Source organism: Lampetra planeri, chromosome 8 (genome assembly GCF_965212315.1).
Source record: "Lampetra planeri chromosome 8, kcLamPlan1.2.h2, whole genome shotgun sequence".
In the NCBI taxonomy this organism is placed as follows: domain Eukaryota; kingdom Metazoa; phylum Chordata; class Hyperoartia; order Petromyzontiformes; family Petromyzontidae; genus Lampetra; species Lampetra planeri.
The window spans coordinates 11,633,840-11,654,027 of record NC_136114.1 but is presented as its reverse complement, the minus strand read 5'-3'; the positions used below and the strand labels follow the sequence as shown (position 1 = coordinate 11,654,027).

Below are 20,188 nucleotides of genomic sequence, written 5' to 3'. Positions count from 1 at the left end.
TACTCTTAGTTTTTTTTTCGGTAATGTCACGTAGGTAAAAAAATGAAATTAAAATTAATAAAAGTAATAATAGAAATAAAATAATAATAAAATACTAATAACGAACACGTGTGCTTTATCCACACACACACACATCTATATATACACAATGGCATGGCAGCATTCGCCGACAGCGCGAGGCTCCGTACGCGCGTGCGATCCGCATGATTGATACAGATGAGCGTAGCGCGCGTCTGTAATCAGCGGTTCTGCAATTAACACAATGGATCGCAATTACCGCTGAAGTGGTCATAAAAATACCCTGAGACTAATTGGACCAATTGCCTGGGAGGAGGCGAGTTTGAGCGAGCGTGTTGACCTCCACCGCTGTCTGCGACATTTGTTTCGCAGTGAAACTTTAAATTATTTCTCGGTGAACAGATTGCAGAGCAGACGATTGGCCTCGTGAACAATTGACACCCGGAACGAACCCGATGTGGTCACATTTCGGGAGCTAGGGTAAGGTTGAGCTCGGACGACATCTGGGATGGCCGACCGACGCCGCCACCGTGAACATGTATGTTGAACTTCTTTCGCACCGTACAGCTGTTGTAGGCGGCTTTGCGGGTGGGGGGGGCAACGTTGTATTTCGTAGCAGGAAGGAGGCAGTGCGGCAAACGCTATTGTTGTACAGGTACAGTGCTTCTATGTACCGGATGCTATACTGCGCTCCCCGCCTTCACCAACCCGCAATGACCAAGCATCACCTTATAGTCAAATACTGTAATACCCCACGAGGTGTGGAATTCGTGAGGGGGGGGGGCTCTCATCCAGCAGTGGATTGACGAAAGGGCTGTGCATGCGCACTGGGCGTTATTCCAACGAGCTGATTTTACGTTCGAATACGATTTCTCTCCCGTCTGCAACGAACTTAATCCGTGAGATTTCAAACGTAGCGCGTCTCTACGGGCTCCAGCTAACTGTAATTTGGGGGAAATTAGGTCACCCTGGGGTTTTATTTTCAGCCGGAGCTGCCCGGGGCTCAGCTCTGGAAAGTATCCCCCCCCTACCTCGCCACCCTCCTGCACTGTCGAGTGGAGGAAGGCGTCCGCACAGCGTACTGCAACAATAATTCGAAAGATATTTCATTTTTCATTAGAATAATCTGACAGGTGTGTGTATATATATACACTGTACGGCGTATATCTCGCATGCAGCCGGGTGGATCTGCCAATTGTTGCTCTCTATGTCTCACCACAGACATTGCGAATATTCATCATCATCACAAGAAGCCATGGCCAGTCAACTGTTGGATGGTCTCACTCAGCCGTTGCAATCCGTCGCGATCGTGCGATGTTAATAATCCACCTAGCACCTGTAAATGAGCTTACTGGTGAAACAAATAATTATAATAATTCAAATGTAAGGGTGCGATTTACGAACTGGCCGATAATGTCATCCATAATACAAGTTTTTTGGGTTAGAAGAGCTCACAAGTGATGCCTTTACATCTACTCATCTATTTAAGGAACGAAACACGAGGATGTATCCACAAATCTGGCTGTCGCCTGATGAAGCTAGTTGTAATTACTGGCGAAACGTCGTACTCAGATTGTAAATGTTGTAGCTTTGCTCTCCAACACACGGGTGTGCTGTACTTGTAACACATTGGCACGTTCTGCTTACGTGAACAAACCTTACTAAATTGGCTGTGCCGGGTGGTGGCGGGTTTAACGACACATTTATATTCATAATCAACGTTTTTGGGTTTAGATCGCGTCACAGCACGATAGCTGTGACGGTTCCACCTGAAGACGGAAGCTTGTGTTGCCTCCGAAACGTCTTGCTTTTTATTTTATTTTTATTTTACTTTTATTAATTTTTATTTTTTACCTACGTGGCTTTACCGAAAAAACCTAAGAATTTGAATCCTTGCAGTCACGAAAGCTTCAAATCTAAAAAATGTGTGTCGTACACCACTCTCCACCCGACTGTGTGTGTTTTGTACAGCGCCTTGTGATCTCCAGGTGAAAGGCGTTTTAGAAGTGTAAATTATTATACAGTTGCCACGTGAACAAACGTACCAATGTATTACCACTTCAACACAGCGTTATGTTGAATAGCAATCCATAATTATGAATCGTAATATTGTTCGCAAAGCCTACGTGTTATATAATATGTATGTATACTTCGTAAAAGAAGCAATGACATTGTAATAACCTTCCAACGCTTCGTTTTGCATGCATAGCATGATTTTTTCCCCGTGAGAGCATAGCAAGAGTCACACGAGGCATGCAGCTGATGAGACGTTCACCCCAGCTGCGTGATTTCTGAGTTCATGCGGGCTTAATAGTTGATCCCCAGTGAGCATTTTACGCATCCTAACAGTACATCAGATGTATCTCATGTGCGTGTTTGTGTGTCCGTCCCAGTGTGAAATGGACATTAATAGGTGGTGATCACCAACAGCATTTCCTCCAACAGGCTATATACGGGGATCTTTGTCTTTGTCACGGTGTGTGGATGGGTCTCGTAGTGGTTAGCGCGCTGCGCTACAAACCCAGTGAACCACGAGTTCGATTCCTGACCATGGCTAACATCATTAGCGAGTGAAAACAAACCCGGTCCTGGGCCTCCATTAGAACGACTCATTTCTTTAAAACTGCCTTTTGTTTTTCAGTTTGTTCTCCATCCCCCGCACCCCCGTTAGTACGTGTGGCTATGTACGGTGCGAAAGAAGTTCAACATACGCGCATACGACTCAGCCTTAAATCAATAACCTGGTGCGGATTTTGTAAAACATCAGCATCAAGTAAACATCAAAGTCGGTCAGGCGTGGTCTAACCAACACCACTGCCCTCGTGTACCGTTCTTACCCGAATAGGTCCACTCTCTAAGGACACTTGCCACAACAGCATGTTGAGGGCTACATGGAGATCTGTCTCGTCGCCAGTGGGTGTTGACCCGTACTGAAGTGGAACGAACATTTAGGTTTTTTTTTCGCCCTACGATGTCGTTCTCAGTTGAATCGCCCCGTGGGTTTCTCGTGAAAGATGTGTCTGAGAGTCGTGAAATATTGCAGGTGAAATTAAATGTCAAAACCTTCACCATTTGGCTGATGTTGCCTTTACACTACAGCATGCACGCGCCTTTGGCCAAGCACGGGCTACTTTTCGTGGAATTTTCATGGAAATTTAAGTTCCGTGTTTCTTGAAATTTCCGCCAAAGCAAATAGTGTTGGCGACGTGACTATTAACTAAAAAAAAACACACAATCGAGGTCTGAGCGAACACCCCGGGGCCGGCTCAGCTGGTCTGGGAACGCCTGGGAATTCCCCAGGAAGAGCTCGAGTCCGTGTATAGCAGTGTAGTGTATAGTGTAGTGTATAGTAGTCAATAGTAATGTATTATGTAATAGTGTATAGTAATGGCGAGCTAGAGTCTGTCGCCAGGGAAAAAGGAGGTCTGGACCGCCACTACTCAACACGCTGCAGCCGCGACCCTCACCAGGCCAAGCGGACTGAGAAACGAACGAATAATCGAGGTCTCCGGCAATTCCACTCCTCGCCCAGGAAAAGTGCAACGTTGACCCAACGTTGCGTGCGGACTGGGTTAATGACTGCCCTATGTGCATCGTTACCTTCACGCGTTCTGTACGTATAATAGTGTGTCCTCGAAACACCGTGCTAATTCAGGGTGCCAATTTCCAGCTTGTAATGTTATTTGGCTGCTTGACGTTTTCGCCATTGGGCTGAGCCCAGTAACTGTGGCAAAAAATAAAAATGCACGGATTTATTTGAACGTTATATCAATGTATTGTAAATGCATCGTGTCACATCAATATCAAATGAAGGTTACATACAACAAAAAACCCCACAACGAAATCCGTACGGTGCAAAATAAGTTCAGCACACGTACACCAAATATCACGAGCCAAAAATGAAAATAATAATCCAATGCTGCGGTAGTGTTTCCGTAGAATAACCGAGCTAAAACTGGGAGCCTTGCCTGGCACGAGACGCTTATTGTGGCTGCGTTGCGGATAAAAGCAAATGTCTTTATTGCTTTGCGCTCTGTTCAGTTTGACGTTCGGAATTGTGACATTCTATCATTGAAAAATAGAGACGTGAGTGTAGGGATCCCAGCAACCCTCTCTCCCGACATACATCCGCCCACGTTACTTTGAGGACACACTGTACTCGTGATGAATTCAAACTGGTTGACGCGTGTCAGGCCAGCAGGTACCGCTGCATTCCTCGAGGCCACTTAAAGCCATCAACCCCTGCAGGGGTTTGCAGCGATTGTTCTGGTTTGGTGGTGGGGTTTGTGACCATGAAGCCCAGAGACGAGTCTACGCAGCAGAGGGTTTTTTTTTATTCTCGTCCGCGTGACAGACACACAAGGCTACTCGCTCTTCGCACTGCTCACACTTTGAAGTATCCTGCTGTTCGTCGCCTCCCCCCCCCACACCTCCCACCAAAAGTTCTTTAGAGACTTTTCTCAATTCAAGAAATGTGATTAACTCGCATCAATTACACTTTCGATTTAAAGCTGTCGTGACTGCAGGGATTCATCATCTTGGTTCTTTCGGTAAAGTCGCGTAGAAGGGAAATAATAAAATAATAAAAATAAAACACATTTTATTATTTCCCTTCTACGTGACTTTACCGAAAGAACCAAGAAGATCAATTGCACTCTTCGATAGCGCCGTTGGTTGCTGGCCGCTTGGCGGCTTTGTGCTGAGCATTCCGCGATTTAAATAGAACTAAAAAACAAATACTCAATCTAGATTTAAAAAAAAAATACTCCCAACACACACACAAACACACACGCAAGCGCGGAGGCGTATCCGTGAGTGCGATCATCACGGCGGAAAACCGCGAGCACTCGACGACGCCAACGCGAACTGCAGCGATGGTGGCGCTCTGCGTTGAAGACCCGCGCCAGAACCTCTCAGCCGGGTGCCATGATCGGGCCTCGCCGCCCCCCCTCGCTGGCGCTTCTCCTCGGCGTGAACGTCGGCTTCTGCCTGACCTACATCTTCCTGCTGGCTCCCACGAGCCTCGACGTGGCCGTGACACCCCGTGAGTCGGCGCGACACGACGCTCTGCGGGAGCTCCGCGCGCGCGTCCGCGTCCTCTGCTGGGTCGTGACATGCCCCCAAAATGTCGAGAACAGAGCGCGACATCAGCGCGACACTTGGACACGCGCCTGCGACCGCGTGCTCTTCCTGAGCTCCGTCGATGACGCGGAGTTCCCCGCCGTGGGTCTCGGCACCGAGGAAGGGCGTCAGCACCTCTACTGGAAGACAAGCAAGGCCATCCTCTATCTCCGCGAGCATCACGTCGACGACGCCGACTGGTTCTTGAAGGCGGACGACGACACGTACGTGCTGGTGGACAACCTCCGCCTCTTGCTGAGCGCTCACTCGGCCCGAAGACCCGTCTACTTTGGCCGTCGCTTCAAGGACCGGCACAACAGGAGCTTCATGAGCGGTGGCGCCGGGTACGTGCTCAGCAGGGCCGCTCTCGTTCTGGCTGCCGACGGCTTCGGGTCGGGTCGGTGCGGGCAGGTTAGCCTGGCCGAGGACGTGGCCGTCGGGGTCTGCTTGGAGAAGGTCGGCGTGGCTTTCGGCGACTCGAGGGACTCCGTCGGCCGCGAGACCTTCCACCCGTTTGTGCCCGAAAAGCTCCTGGTGCGTGACTTCATCTCCAACAGCTCTTGGTACTGGAGGTACAGCTACCACCGGGCCGTGAGAGGTCCCCAGTGCTGCTCGGACTACCCCGTGTCCTTCCACTACGTGAGGCCGAGCTACATGCACGTTCTCGAGTACCTGGTGCATCGACTTCGGCCGTACGGCTACGCGTATCGATACACGGCGGAGATGCCCGCCGATCCTGAAGACGTTTGACTGGACTCGAAATCGAGGTCAAAAGCCACGACGCTCAGTTCTGCAACGGCCCAGAGGACCATTTTTTGTTTGTTTTGCTGACCAACAGAGCACGTTGAACAAATGGTTCGTGAAAACGTAGCACGGAGGAGGAGGACGAGGCGACACGTTGTTTTTATTACACGCTTTTTTATTCTTTTTACACGCTTTCTTTTAACTCACTCTGTCTGTTGTTGTATCCTCAAATCTTGTAACTCAATTTTAACCCACTTCCCAATGTGGTATCGACTGCAAACTTGGTATACTTACGTCATACTGATGACAATGCTATATTCTATCATTAAAAAAAAAACATTCTTTTTATATGTTATGTTTCGGCTTGGCTCTAATTGTCCACGCTCAACTGATGTTGGCTGTATGTCAAGCTTCGGGGCCACTTCATGGAGTAGTGGAGTTCTGTCATTACTAGTACGGTACATTTCATTAAAGCGTGTTTTTAAAAGTTTTTCAAATATTACTTATTTAAAACACATTCGAACGATGTCGAAGTTAGAAGGATCTGTGGCTATGGTGGGGGCAATGTTGAGTAGCAAATCGAGGTGACAGGGGGGGGGCATTCAATAGTATATGGGGGGGGCACCTCATGTGGTTTGTCATCCTGTCTAAAAGCTGGGGGTGGGGGGGCAACTGCACCCCCACTCCCTGTGAGCATTGGGCGTGCGTTGTACATTATACAACATCTGCATCGAGTCATTTAAATGCGGCACAAAAACAAGAACGACTAAATATGATCACGTTTGACAACTGTTGTTCAACCTACATGCTGTTTTTTTTATTATCAAGGACAGTTACTCGAAACGTTAACCTATTGTATGTTTAGTTGTAACGCATTGGCTAATACCGAACGTGGCGAGTTTAAATATCAATTTATGATTATGCGTCACTGTCAACGCAATCTCTTAATTTTGGTGGGATTTACTGAACTAAGATTGCGAGAGAGTCCGGGACTTTAAGACAAGGTCTTAGACAACGGCGGGAAAGAAAACGGTGAACGAGCTCCAACCAGATGTCGCAACCGGGTACCCGATACCCGGCTACCCGTACCCGGCCGGGTACCCGTTCCCTACCCGGGTACCCATTTGCGACCCTGGTGCGGCCAGGTACGGGTACGGAATCAAAACCCGTTTGCGACCTCTGGCTTCAACCAATGAGTTGGATTTCCACCACTCGAAGCACAGTAAGTACCTATACCCAATGCAGTGTGGAGTGGTGTGATGACCGTGAAGGTTTGAAACCACAATGTCTGGCAGTGTGCAATTATGACAGATGTCGAGGCTTTATGAAAGGACCCAACAACGCTGCCATTCAGCAGTCCTGGTGATGACACAGCTTCATCATAATTGTAGTAACGATGTGCATGCATTTTCCCTCCCCCTGATTTTGGCCACGTCGCGCACAAACCAAACACTGCACACAGTCACAAGGACTCACGTTTGTGGTGGTGGGATGATGTCTTGGGGAAATTAAAGACTTACCTTAAGGCGGATGAGATAATGAGTCCATGCGTTTCATATGCTCCGCTGTTGGTCGAGAATTCACCCCGATAACACCAATCTCAGAAGCAAAACTGACCTGATGGGTTGATAGTTTGATAGGAAACTGCCTGAAATACAGTATCTGGTGGTATCGGATTGGGCGAAGAGGTCGCGAGATGGCAGCACGGAAAGGTATTCTTTAATCTATGTGTATGGCTTTTGAGTGTTACACCCCTCGCATGCGTGATGGGTTTCCTCGAGGTACTCCGGTTTCTTCTGGACCCTCCAGAAATAGAGCCTTAAGAGTTAATCGAGGCTTTCTTGGATAAGGGGGCATTGCTATTACAATTATGAAATGAGTGGTTGACAAAATATTGACACTTCTCTCGTATTATAGACGTGCCCTGACTGCTGTGCACGCTGTATTGCTTAAGTTAAAATATCGCTGATGGAACAACTGCACTCGCTATTTACCAGTGTGGAATAATTAACATTTAATTAAGTGATTAAATGGACTGATAAATAAATAGAACATAAAATTTCCATTTAAAAAAAGATACTGTTTCCATCCAAGCGTGGGAAATCAGGTCCTTCAGCAGTGAGAGCTTGTAGAGTCAGGGGTTAACTTTCCTATCACTAGGCGCACGCAAGGTAATGCTGGTTATAGTGCGTGTTATTTTCTTACATTTTTACTGCATGCGATTGCATTGACATAATTCCACTCTTCATTTGGATTGAAGCGAAGTGCTTATACATAGGTTTTCAGGTGTAACAATGAATGACAGTTAAGTTGGTAAAAATGGAAAACGCTAAGAATGTTCAGGCTAGCTTATTACACACCCAACAATTATATGGTAAGCACGTACAATAGATAATTTCTGTATATTCTTACACGAGAATTTTAACTAAGGTAGGCATTTTTAAATTAATAAATCTCATGCTTTTCCATACAGCACAAACATTTTTTCGAAATAGTGATGTATCAGTAGATGGCTGTTATGAATAATATTTCCGAGGGTCAAATGGGTTCAAACCGCTGGGGTGTTGACACTGGTGAGCTCTGCTGTTGGGTGGATGACGGGCAAATTATCTGCTGTTGAATTGGTAGTGACTGAACATCCAACCTAAGACGAATGGCAACAAACGATTCATCATCGGCCATGATCAATCCACTGCTGAATGCTCAAGTTCCTATACACTGCCATTGTAATTCGTTTTGGATATATTAACAATTATGAATACCCCTTTATAAACCACGACCAACTGAAGGCATCTCCATGCCTTTCGGTCATGAGGGTTCCTTGAACATACTTCACCACACTGGTCAGTGCAGGTTGGTGAAGGGGGTGCCCTAGGACGAGTTCAGCGATCACTCACCGATGGTGTTAGCCATGGCCATGAATTAACTACTGCTTGTTATACAGAATAAAGAATAATATAAATGTTTAATTACACAATTGACTCGTGAAAAAAAATCATACTTATTTCAGATTAAACATTTATTATATTTAATGGGTATGGCTCCCTATAAATTACAATCACAAAATATAATTATATTTACAAACATGGCTGTATGACTAGATCTCAACATTGCCATCGTACACGGGCTTTAACACATCCAAGTGAACACACAATCTAACCTTGATAGCCTTTAAACATCCACAGGTTTCTAACAAAAATGTTGTTTACAGCAGTGGTATTCAAGGAGTGCATTATCAAACCAATGTGCATTAGATGTTTGGCGGTTGGTGGATTGCTTTTAAAAAGTTAAATAACTTACATACTGCCATAAATTACCATTTGAATGTTATATAGAGAAAGCAACAGTTTTTTTTCATCACCGTTACTTAAAACTGCATTAAATACAAACAATGCATATTTTTCTATCACGGCACATCACAATTGTTTCTGTACATACTTTAACATTTTAAAACATAATTCCTGTGCTTGACTGATGTACACATGATATTTGCACTGAGACAACATGGTTTTAAACCACTTCAAGAATCCCCAGGACTCGTGGCATTTTTTCACAAACTGCCAGGAAATGAAAACATTACGGAAAGTCACTACATGAATAACCAACACGGTGCATTTGGTTTGAGCAGCAGGAGATACAATTCTAAAAATATGTTTTAGATGTAAATCATTCAGCTTGTCTAGCGATCTTGTCCCAAGTTTGTAGGAAGGCTCGTTTGCACCAATGTCAGAGCTATGCCCTTCAAAAAATATACTACTTAGACTTCGAATTATCATCTTCTTCTGATGACACACCCTTGGAATCCAGCTCAAAATTCTGCAGAAGAAATGACAATACAATAAAGGAGATCGTATCGATTCAGAAGCTGATTTTCTGGTCAGGTAAGTGCAATGCCATGTGTGTCGTACATCATCCGCTACCTAACATAGCCAAATAAATAAAGGTGTCACGTGAACAAACACACCATTTGTTTTTGCTTCAGCACACCTGTATGTTGAAGAGCAATCCACAACATTTAACAATTAAGTTAAATTCAACTCCTAATTGTTAAATGTTGTGGTTTGTTCTTAAATGTTTTAATTCATATTGGTTGTGAATGCCTAAGTGTTAAAAAATCAAATTTGTAATGTGCCAGTTGTCCTCACTTTAACCAAATGCAGAAAATCAAAGTGCCTTCATCACTTTTCTCAAGTTGTTATCCAGTTAATGACATAGCACAGCAATTGAGATCTGAGTCTACTTTCATTCGGATGCGGCTGTCGTATTAATTGACTGTGGGTCATACAGGGCACTTGTGAGGCAGGTGTTAAGGTTCATTGATGCTTGTTTTCAGGAAATAATGGTTTAAAGAAGAGCATCTGGATACAGTGTAGTGTTGGAAAAAATCTGTAGAACATAACATCTGTGTTAATTATGGCTAGGGTAATGGATTTAAAACCCAACCCCTTTTAATACTCTGAATATAATAAACCTAGCCCTATTCTCTTATGCCACATTTAAATTTCGTATCAAAAACACTGTCTGATATAACACTTGTATGAGTCGGCTAAGCTGCTACTGTATTTGAAAAATGATTACATTCTAGATTTTTACCAGCAAAGGTATATGGCACACACATGTAACACGTGCCCCCTACTGACAAAATTGGTACATCATGCTTTCAAACCTCATTTCAAGTCTATTCCACCTCTTATACAAAACATTAACCCCAGGGACCTGTGATATTTTTTCACGATTGTGAACAGACATTTTAAAAACGGGGAAAAAATACTCACTTAACCTTTACACATATGAAAACAGGACCTTTAGTAAAACACAAGGGATGGGCTACGCATTTGTTCGTATGCAGTGTAACTTCGCGCTTACAGTGATTTCACAGAAGCGGTGATATAAGTGGATATTTGTTTAGTTGCATCATTCAGGTTAACCATTGAAACGTTACGAGTGGTCCTCCAGCCTCACCTCAAGCTCCCTCATGACCTCATCCATGAAGTCCTTGCTGTTCTGTTTATACGAGACGGCCAGCTTAATGGCATCACGGAACAACTGAACACACAAAAACACAACCCGTGCAGTGAGTGGCACACTAAACAGCACTGCAAAAAGTCATAAATGTGCATGCTTTTCTTGACATGAAAGTTACATTAGTTCAAGTTCATTTATTAGGTATAGCCCTGTGAGCCATTCGGCTCTTGAATCGGGTGCAACCACAACAAACAAAAAACATGAACAAAAAACATCTTAAAGTGAATATGTGACTGAGTGCAAACAGAAAATCCAAGAAAAGACAGTCAAATATTGCAGAAAAAGCACCGTACACAAAAATGTGCAAAAATCCCAGTGGGATGCAAGTCAAACAACAACAACCACAAGACAACTTAGATTAAGGCCATCAGTCTAACTCTGTACTACAACAAACAAACGTGGCCAAACCAAAAAACGTATCGAAAATCACCAAAATAAAGCCATAAAAGCAATGAAACAGTGGTCATAGGAACGCATTCTAATTCAAGATCAAATGTTTGAAATACACATGCGTTACCTTCACTACATTGGTTCCATCCGCTGCAGAAACAAAGTAAAATGGCAATCCCTGTTTTTTGGCAAAGTTGAAATTCTTCTGCGTGACTTTATAATCGGCTGCACGGGACGAAATTATAAAGTCGACATATCACCACGCTGCAGAAGATAAAAAGCTCAAAACATTTAACGTGAAGCAGTGCAGTGCGCAGAGACCCATAGAGCTCACCGTCAATTTTGTTGGCCACTATTACGCAAGGGATCTCAGGCCTGTACTCACGCAGCTCTTTGTACCAAGAGGCCAAGTTTTTGTACGTGATTTTTCTCTGCACATCAAACACCTGCATTCACACACCAGCAGTCGACAAAACAGTGGTGTGATGTTTACAATCACAAAGCCTCTGCAAGGCTCACCCACTCAAGCTGGACACTTCTATTGAACAAAGACAAAACATGAATACATAAACATCACACAGAACCACTCTCGCATTAAATTATACACCAACCATAAGCATGGCTACAGATGACTGGCTTAATTGTCCAAAAGCATCGTGATCACAGATGGTGAAGCGCTGAAGCATATAAGTGGGATATGTGAAGGTTTAATTTGGACAATATAAGGCTCAACTGTATAAATCCAATGTGAATGTGTAAAAATAAACACAGAACAACTTTACCATTACACAAGCATGCGCCTTGTGATAGTAGGAAGGATGCATGCTGCTAAACCGCTCCTGCCCAGCAGTGTCCCAGATGTCTGTAAAGACGATATCCAAATGTAAAACAATCACAACACAATACACATGCACCGAAACGTGATTTCAAAACGGATGGGTGGCTATGTGCTGCAATAATACATCTGTACATGGGCGCACATATTAAAATGTAAAATTCACGGTATGGCTGCAGACCAAGTGGGTTGTTTGACTACTGACTCACCTACTAACACGGTTTTATCATCGACTGTAGCCTTGTATTTGTATAATGTTAACGCATAGGTGGACAGCTGCTGAGGTTGACTGAAATCAAACTGTTAAGGCGATTAAAAATGATTGTTCATTAAAAACATGCATTATGATGTCGAATTCATTTTTCAACACAAGTTGATGAGTAATACTTTTGTAAATACTGGAGTTGAAACAGTGCGTCCTAGAAATAACTTGGGTAGATATATCGTGTCCTGCATATACGTTTTTTTGGGTCACCTAAAATCTACAAAATTTGAATAAAAGCAATGCTGACAGTCCCAGTTTTAAGGTAGTAAGATTGTAGCATTCGAATGTGCATTCCATAATTGGCCTGTGAATTTTGGTGGTTTCAGTGTTGTTTTCTATCACCTACCTTCCTTATATTTAGAATTGTATATTTGTATCATATAAAAAAGCACCAGAAATAATATTACAGGCCGGAAATGTGCATAAGTGGTATTCACGGAAATAGCGTTTGTTGAGTAAAGCAAAACCGGGGCACGTTATATCTCTTCATAAGGCCGGTATTTCGAGGACACCCTTTACAAGACTCCATATGATATCATTAAGCAGACAGGGTCAGATCAATACCTTTACGAAAGCACCAAAATAGTTTAAATACTTTAAAATTATTGCAAAAGGGAACATGGTTATTTTTTTTACACAAATCATAAAAGTCCATTTATCAACAGGTCAATCAGCCCATAGAGTTCAGTATTCCAAATATAGAGTTGACCGCATAAACACTGCTAAAGTAATTCAAAGGATACTAGCCGTCTATTAAAAATCTCTCCACCAACCTGAAAAACAACAGATATAACACACATTTTAATGCAAGAAAATCTATTACAATGCTTTATTATTAACGTCGTTTAAATAAACTTTTTAGCACAAACATAATGCCATGAATCTCAATGAGCTCACTTGGTTAAATAAAGGAAATCAATAAATCAATCACAGTGACGCCATTTGTACTCATAAACATGTAAGTACAATGACCCTATACAAATGTCAAATGTTTGAATCGCGTAACATGACTGTATCTTGTGCAGCTTCCCCACTTATTTTTTCTTCAGTCATTCTCAATCCTTTATGTCCCCTCTCCATCACCACATCCTTACCTGCAGCAATCCTTTGCGTTCACCTGTTTTGGCTTCATGTAATTTGGGCATCTGAGCAGTGTTATTTTTTATCACGTCTCCATATTAACTCTATCACAGAGTTTAGAAACCTGCTATTGTGGAAATATTAATTTGATATTTACATGAATACTACACGTGTCCACGTATGCCCCCCCACATTGCAGCGATTAACACTTTTAATTCCCAGTCGACCTGCAGGGCATTTTACACCGGTGGTGGAAATGTTACATTCCTATGACAGGGGTGAATCTCTCCATGACAACCACACTGTTGATGCCTCACAAACTGATACTCATTTTATCACTCTTTTGTCAACTTAAGGGCTCAGTAAACCACCACCAAACCTGTGGCCAGTTTAATAAAAACCTCAGTAACCCGCCCTTGCATTATTTGAAAAATTGAACTTTCTGAAATGTTTTACTCGCAACCTTCATACTTCGATGAGATAAATCTTACTACTGCGCCAAACAGTCAACTGGAATCCAGTTCAACACAAGCTTACAAGATCCCCCTCACACTATTATATCCTCTGTGTACTCAGCAAAGCCTATGTCTCCCGACTAATCTACCTTCATTCCTCCTCTACATGCCCCCTGCTCCAGCAACCAAGGTCCTCTGCTGAACCATTCGTCAACCTCCATTCAACACAAGGTCGCTTCTTCTCTTGTGCTGTCCCTTTTGTCTGGAATGCATTTTCTCTGGCCATCGGCACTGCCGAGACCTTTCCACGTTCCAGTAAACGCTCAATACTTTTATCACAAAACGATTCCGCCTCTGTCTCTTGACGAAGTTGCCTTATTATTTCCCCTTTCTGTCCTTTACCTCCTAACTCACAGCCCCCATCCTTTTTCTGCTTGAAATGCAGCCACATTTATTCACCAATAATCAAAAGCTGAATCTCGCACCACCCGCCCCCCCCCCCCCCGTAGGATTTCATCGAATAGGCTTCATATTATATTCTTGGTTCTTTCGGTAAAGTCACGTAGAAGGGAAATAATAAAATAATACAAATATACAACAATAAAAAAAATTCTCACGACGTTGCGACTGCAACACAAGCAATCATCATCAGGTGTGAAATCCACAGCAATTTTTTTTTTAATGTTCTTGCTGTGGATTCACACCTGCGGATGATTGCTTGTGTTGTAGTCGAAACGTCGTGAGAATGTTATTTTATATTTTTATTATTTTATTGTTTCCCTTCTACGTGACTTTACCGAAAGAACCAAGAATATGAATCCCTGCAGTCACGAAAGCTTTAAATCAAAATTTAGGCTTCATATTGTTCATGATGTGGTGCAGTGATGAGTACCACTGCACTCAGAACCCAGCGGACCATAGCTCGTTGCCCTGACACAGTTAACATCACCACCCACTTTCGCCAACCCAGCGTGGTGGATACGTTCAGGCAACTCCCACGACCTCATCCAGCAGTTAAGAGTTGAATCGTAGCAAATGCGTTGTTACACAGCCAGAAAATAGTCCACAAATCCCAGACAAATCCAGGGGCCCACATCGTAGGGATAGTTTAGGCCAACGCCGGGTACACGAGGGATCGGTATGTCCAGCACACTGCATATGATAAGCACCCATTCAACACCGAACCGATCACGATTAGTCGCAGAAAACATTCAGAATCCACTCGCCACTGACGTTATCAGCGCTCGGGGAATACGAGAACCCGGATTCGTGCAACGCATCGCAGCGCGCTAATCAAAGCGCCACCGCTCCTAAGCACCCCTCTCTCCAATGCCCCAAATCTCTCATTTAAAAAAAAACACAACACAATTCCGAACGGCGAGAGACTGAGCCGCGAGGGGCATCTTTACTTGGACTTCCCCACGGCGCTGTCGCCCAGGCAGATGATCTTCACCCGCTCGTCCGCCTCGCACTCGTCCGCCTCCATCGCCGCCATTTCTCACCGCCGCCGCCGCGCGTCGCCCCTAGCAACGGCGACCCCCCTCCTACACCGTCGCCTGCCTCCCCCCCACCCGCCCCCAACCGACATCCGAGTGCGCGTGCGCGAGGACGGTGTCGCGTCTAAGCCAATCGCGTTGCAGAATGGGCGGACGGGGGCGGGGCGGGGGGGGTTATTCGCGGCAGGAGGAATTTGGCAAAAAGGGGCGGACATCTTGCATGGGGGTGGGGGAGGGGGAGTGGGGTTGGGGGAAATGCTGGGGGGAGGGATGGGGGAAAGGGAGGGGATTGGGCGAAGGGGGAGGGGGGTGGCGGAAAGGGGGAGGGGGGTTGGGAGAGCGGGGATGGGGGAGGAGGGGTGGGGGAAGAGGGAGGGGTGATGGGGGAGGGGGAGAAGGGGGAGGAGGGGTGGGAGGAATGGGAGGGGGTTGGGGGAGAAGGGGGAGGAGGGGTGTGGGAAATGGGAGGGGGCAGGTGGGGTGGGGGAAGAGGGAGGGGTTGGGGGAGGGGTTGGGGGAGGAGGGGGTGAAGGGGGAGGGGGTTGGGAGAGGAGCGACGCTCACAACAACGAGCGCAGCAGCCGGGCGGTTAAAACAGAGCAAGTTGGCACAGTAAGGGGGCACAGCTGGTGCATCTGTCCCGTGACCTCCCGAATCTTCGACACTTCACGTGGCCTCAAAGTGCACCTAGCCTGGCACAGGCGATGACGTTACCGTCACTTAGTGGGGAATGGCGGGTACAGTATTCTAGTTGGATGGAGAGGGGGGGGGTCTAAGCACCGCCATCATCAGCCGTGATCAATCCACTGCTGGACTAATGGCATTTCCAAGCAGTCGCCATCTCTCACCGCCTTGCGATGCAATATAATCCACCAATCACCTCCACGCGAGCCGATTTCGAACTCATACTCCCTTGGCTCTCATTCCATCTCTCGCCTCGACCATCATTCAGAATCAGAAGAAGTATTTACACTAGAGGAATCCGATTAGCTATAAAGCTATTTTTTGACAGATGTTCCTTCTTCCCCCAACCCATGCCGTCTGCACGAGCTCACGTTCCCTAACATTCGATATGAAATCCGATCTGAGTTTGTTCCCCGATTCAACGTCTTTCTCCTTTTCGATTTAAAGCTTTCGTGGCAGCGTGGATTCATATTCTTGGTTCTTTCGGTAACGCAAGCAGCCGTCCTGAGGTCCTGAGGACGGCTGCTTGCGTTGTGGCCGAAACGTCGTGAGAATTGTATCTTATTATGTTTCATTTTTATTATTTCCCTTCTACGTGACTTTACCGAAAGAACCAAGAATATGTCTTTCTCATATCTTTGTTGGTTTCCCGGTGTCATTCTTGACACGTATGGAGTGCATAATTTCATCAGCATTGGCTTAAGCAACACAAGCAAACTCTGTTTTGGGTTTCCACATTCAACGTCTCATCATCATTACCAGCAGCTAGAACCAGGCTCGCTTGAACCAATGCTGGTGTCACTGTAACAGCAGCGCATGTTGTGTAAACGTAGCAGCTCTATGTGCTTAATATATGGTTTAGCCTTCCTATAAAGGGCGCTTCAAAAAAATGTGAACATTTCCGAGAATTGGCAACAATACCACTAAAAAATGTGCCTCCGGGCTCTGGAGACCACCTGGAGAAGATTCCAGTCACGTGTTGACAATTATGGCGAAGTAGAGACTTTTTGAAGCTATTAATATACATTTGTTATCGTGTTTATGTGTTATTTCCGTTCTTTTTTTTTCAATAAAGACGATAGTCCCATAAAAGTGTTAAAAAAAATGTTGAAGCACCCTGTACTTTGGAATCCTATTGTGTGTGTTTTTTTCATTGTTTGCTGTTGTAACGTTATGACCCGCCCCCATTGGACATCTGTGCTTAAAGAGCTTTAGCGCTCATCCAATTCCTCCAGGATAAATAACTAAACAATTCCGATTCTGAGATGAGGGTGTTTGGAAGGGACCTTTGGTTGCCCTGGCCACGAGGGGTGGGTGGCCGGGTAAGGGCGGGGGAAATGGGGGCACGGTGGGAGGTGGGGTGCGGGGTGTGGGAGTGGGGGAGATGGGGTGAGAATGGGAAGGTGTGGGAGGTGGTGGGTGAGAGTGGGAAGGTGTGGGAGGTGTGAGAGTGGGGTGGGAGGTGGGGGAGTGGGAGTGGGGAGGTGTGGGAGGTGTGAGAGTGGTGTGGGAGGTGGGGGAGTGGGAGGTGGGGTGGGAGGAGTGAGAGTGGGGTGGGTGGGAGGTGGGGGTGAGAGTGGGAAGGTGTGGGAGGTGGGGGGTGTGAGAGTGGAGTGGGTGGGAGGTGGGGATGAGAGTGGGGAGGGATGGGAGGTGGGAGGTGGGTGGGAGGTGTGGGGAGTGTAGGGGGCGTGTGGCGGTGTGGGAGGTGGGGGTGTGTGGGACAGCAGAGGTCTCACTCCGAATTAGTCGAGCGGCATTATATTTTAATCAGCTGCGTAATGCGGTGTGGAAGCTACCTGGTCTGTCGCTCCACACGAAGCTTCGGGTCTTCTCGGCCACGGCCATGCCCTCCCTTATCTATGCTTGCGAAACGTGGACCCCTCTAACGGAACATCTTCGCCGGTTTCAAACATTCAAGCTGGGCCTGCCTACGATCCATCCTGGGTTTAACCAGGCTGGATTGTGTGAGGAGCTCACAAATCCTTGAATGATCTGGACACATCCCCATCGGTGAGCTCCTTCGCATGCCCAGCCACCGCATGCCCAAGCAGCTTCTGTTTGGCCGCATAGAGGGGGGCTAAACGGGCACGACACGGGCTGGAGAAGAGATGGAGCTGATGCGGTTCGGCAGGATGTGGAGCTGAGTGGACTTGCTGATGACTGGTACCAGCGGTGTCTTAATATCAACCTCTATGAAGGAGGCTCGTGAAGGACGCCGCTACTGGGCAATTGCAGGGAGTCGTGCTCCAGCAACAACGGAGGGCAGAGGAGCGACGCTCACAACAACGAGCGGAGTGCCGGGCGGCTAGAATACAGCAATTTGGCATAGGGTATAGCTGGTGGTGCATCTACCAGTCATCTCAGTCAGCCAACCCATGGCACCTGCTGAGGCTGTCCCGAGACCTTCTGCACCTAGCCTGGCACAGTAGCGGGCACAGCTGGTGGTGCATCTACCGGTCATCTCAGTCAGCCAACCCATGGCACCTGCTGGGTCTGTCCCGAGACCTTCTGTCAGAGAGCCTTCGACATTTCACGTGGCCTCAAAGTGCACCTGGCCTGGCACAGGCGCCGTGGTGACGTTACCGTCACTTAGCTGTGAATGGCATTGGGGTGTGCGAGGTGGTGTAGCGGTGAGCGCGCCTGCGCTGCGAACCCTGCCACCCGAGTTCGATACCCACTCACGGCCAACACCGGTGACGATTATCCGAACCGGTGCTGCACAGTCCCACCCCCTTTCCCCCAGGTCGACTCAGCCTTAAATGAGTACCTGGTACGGTGTGTAAACATCGCCACTGGGGAGTCAAAGGCGTGATGCTGGTCACCCACCCCGTCGTGTGCCGTGTGCCGTATCGATGTCATAGGGTGCTGCTACTTGCGAACAGCACTTGCCCCAACAGTCTGTTAAAGGTTACACGGGGGATCTTTGGTGGGGGGCAGGTGTGGGGGTAGGAGCTGGGTCAACAAGGGCACGAGGAGAGTGGCAGGATTGTGACCCTGGCGACAACGATCACTATCGTAGCGCTCAAATGCGCGCCGCTTGCAAAACGTTATCTTTCAGTCGTCTGCAATGAACGCTGATGATGATGGAGCTGCAGAAATCCATCATCAGCGACCCCAACATCCTCCAACCGGGATCTGATCTACCGAGGAAGATCCTGGGTCCTCTTTGAATCGGATCGGGACACTCCATGGAAGATGTGGGGGGCACTTTCTACATGAATGGAAACTTAACGAGAAGTTCAGTTTGTGACTGTGGTGGCTGCCACATCTCAGACCTTGCCACGCATCGTCAACGACTGCCACAAATCGGATCATTCGAAGGCGATCGGATTTCCTGGCGGCCCTTTGCTGCTGCATTGGCATTGGTGCTGCATTGGCATTGTTGCTCCATTGGCATTGTTGCTCCATTGGCATTGCTGCTGCATTGGCATTGCTGCTGCATTGTTGCTGCATTGGCATTGCTGCTGCATTGACATTGCTGCTGCATTGACATTGCTGCTCCATTGGCATTGCTGCTGCATTGCCAATGCTGCTGCAGGGGGGGGCTGGTGGAGGAGGGGGGGGGCTGGTGGAGGAGGGGGGGGCTGGTGGAGGAGGGGGGGGCTGGTGGTGGAGGGGGGTGGAGGAGGGGGGGGGGGCTGGTGGAGGAGGGGGGGGCTGGTGGAGGAGGGGGGGGGCTGGTGGAGGAGGGGGGTGGAGGAGAGGGGGGGGCTGGTGGAGGAGGGGGGGGGCTGGTGGAGGAGGGGGGTGGAGGAGGGGGAGGGGCTGGTGGAGGAGGGGGGGGCTGGTGGAGGAGGGGGGGGCTGGTGGTGGAGGGGGGTGGAGGAGGGGGGGGCTGGTGGAGGAGGGGGGTCTGGTGGAGGAGGGGGGGGGGGCTGGTGGAGGTGGGGGGTGGAGGAGGGGGGGGCTGGTGGAGGAGGGGGGGGCTGGTGGAGGAGGGGGGGGGCTGGTGGAGGAGGGGGAGGGGGGGTGGAGGAGAGGGGTGGAGGAGGGGGTGCTGGATGGAGGAGGGGGGTGGAGGAGGAGGGGCTGGTGTACGATTGGATCGCTCGATTGCAGTGCCGCCTTGCAC

General features: G+C 47.2%; 1 protein-coding gene and 1 pseudogene across 2 annotated transcripts; one reads left to right on the top strand and one right to left on the bottom strand.

The window, feature by feature from the left end:
* The first annotated feature begins 4,842 nt into the window (after nucleotides 1–4,842).
* LOC144720338 (glycoprotein-N-acetylgalactosamine 3-beta-galactosyltransferase 1 pseudogene) lies at nucleotides 4,843–6,229 on the top strand (annotated as a pseudogene). The gene has a single exon (XR_013585745.1). The product of XR_013585745.1 is annotated as a glycoprotein-N-acetylgalactosamine 3-beta-galactosyltransferase 1 pseudogene (transcript).
* Nucleotides 6,230–8,883: 2,654 nt separating this feature from the next.
* LOC144720339 (rab-like protein 2A) lies at nucleotides 8,884–15,477 on the bottom strand. Its single transcript, XM_078597033.1, has 8 exons — nucleotides 15,343–15,477; nucleotides 13,142–13,171; nucleotides 12,343–12,422; nucleotides 12,081–12,160; nucleotides 11,633–11,744; nucleotides 11,426–11,523; nucleotides 10,846–10,929; nucleotides 8,884–9,699 (listed from the first exon to the last, which is right to left on the bottom strand). Exons 1-8 carry the CDS (start codon nucleotides 15,426–15,428, stop codon nucleotides 9,637–9,639), a joined length of 633 nt encoding a protein of 210 aa, XP_078453159.1. The 5' UTR covers nucleotides 15,429–15,477; the 3' UTR covers nucleotides 8,884–9,636.
* Between the last annotated feature and the right edge of the window lie 4,711 nt (nucleotides 15,478–20,188).

Excerpts from the sequence above, each read along its gene's own strand:
- LOC144720339 (XM_078597033.1), bottom strand. The coding sequence starts at position 15,428 with ATGGCGGCGATGGAGGCGGACGAGTGCGAGGCGGACGAGCGGGTGAAG. Across the intron at positions 12,423-13,141 it reads AGATTTTTAATAGACGGCTA|TCAACCTCAGCAGCTGTCCA; the intron begins GTATCCTTTGAA and ends GTTTGATTTCAG. Across the intron at positions 12,161-12,342 it reads TGATAAAACCGTGTTAGTAG|ACATCTGGGACACTGCTGGG; the intron begins GTGAGTCAGTAG and ends TCGTCTTTACAG.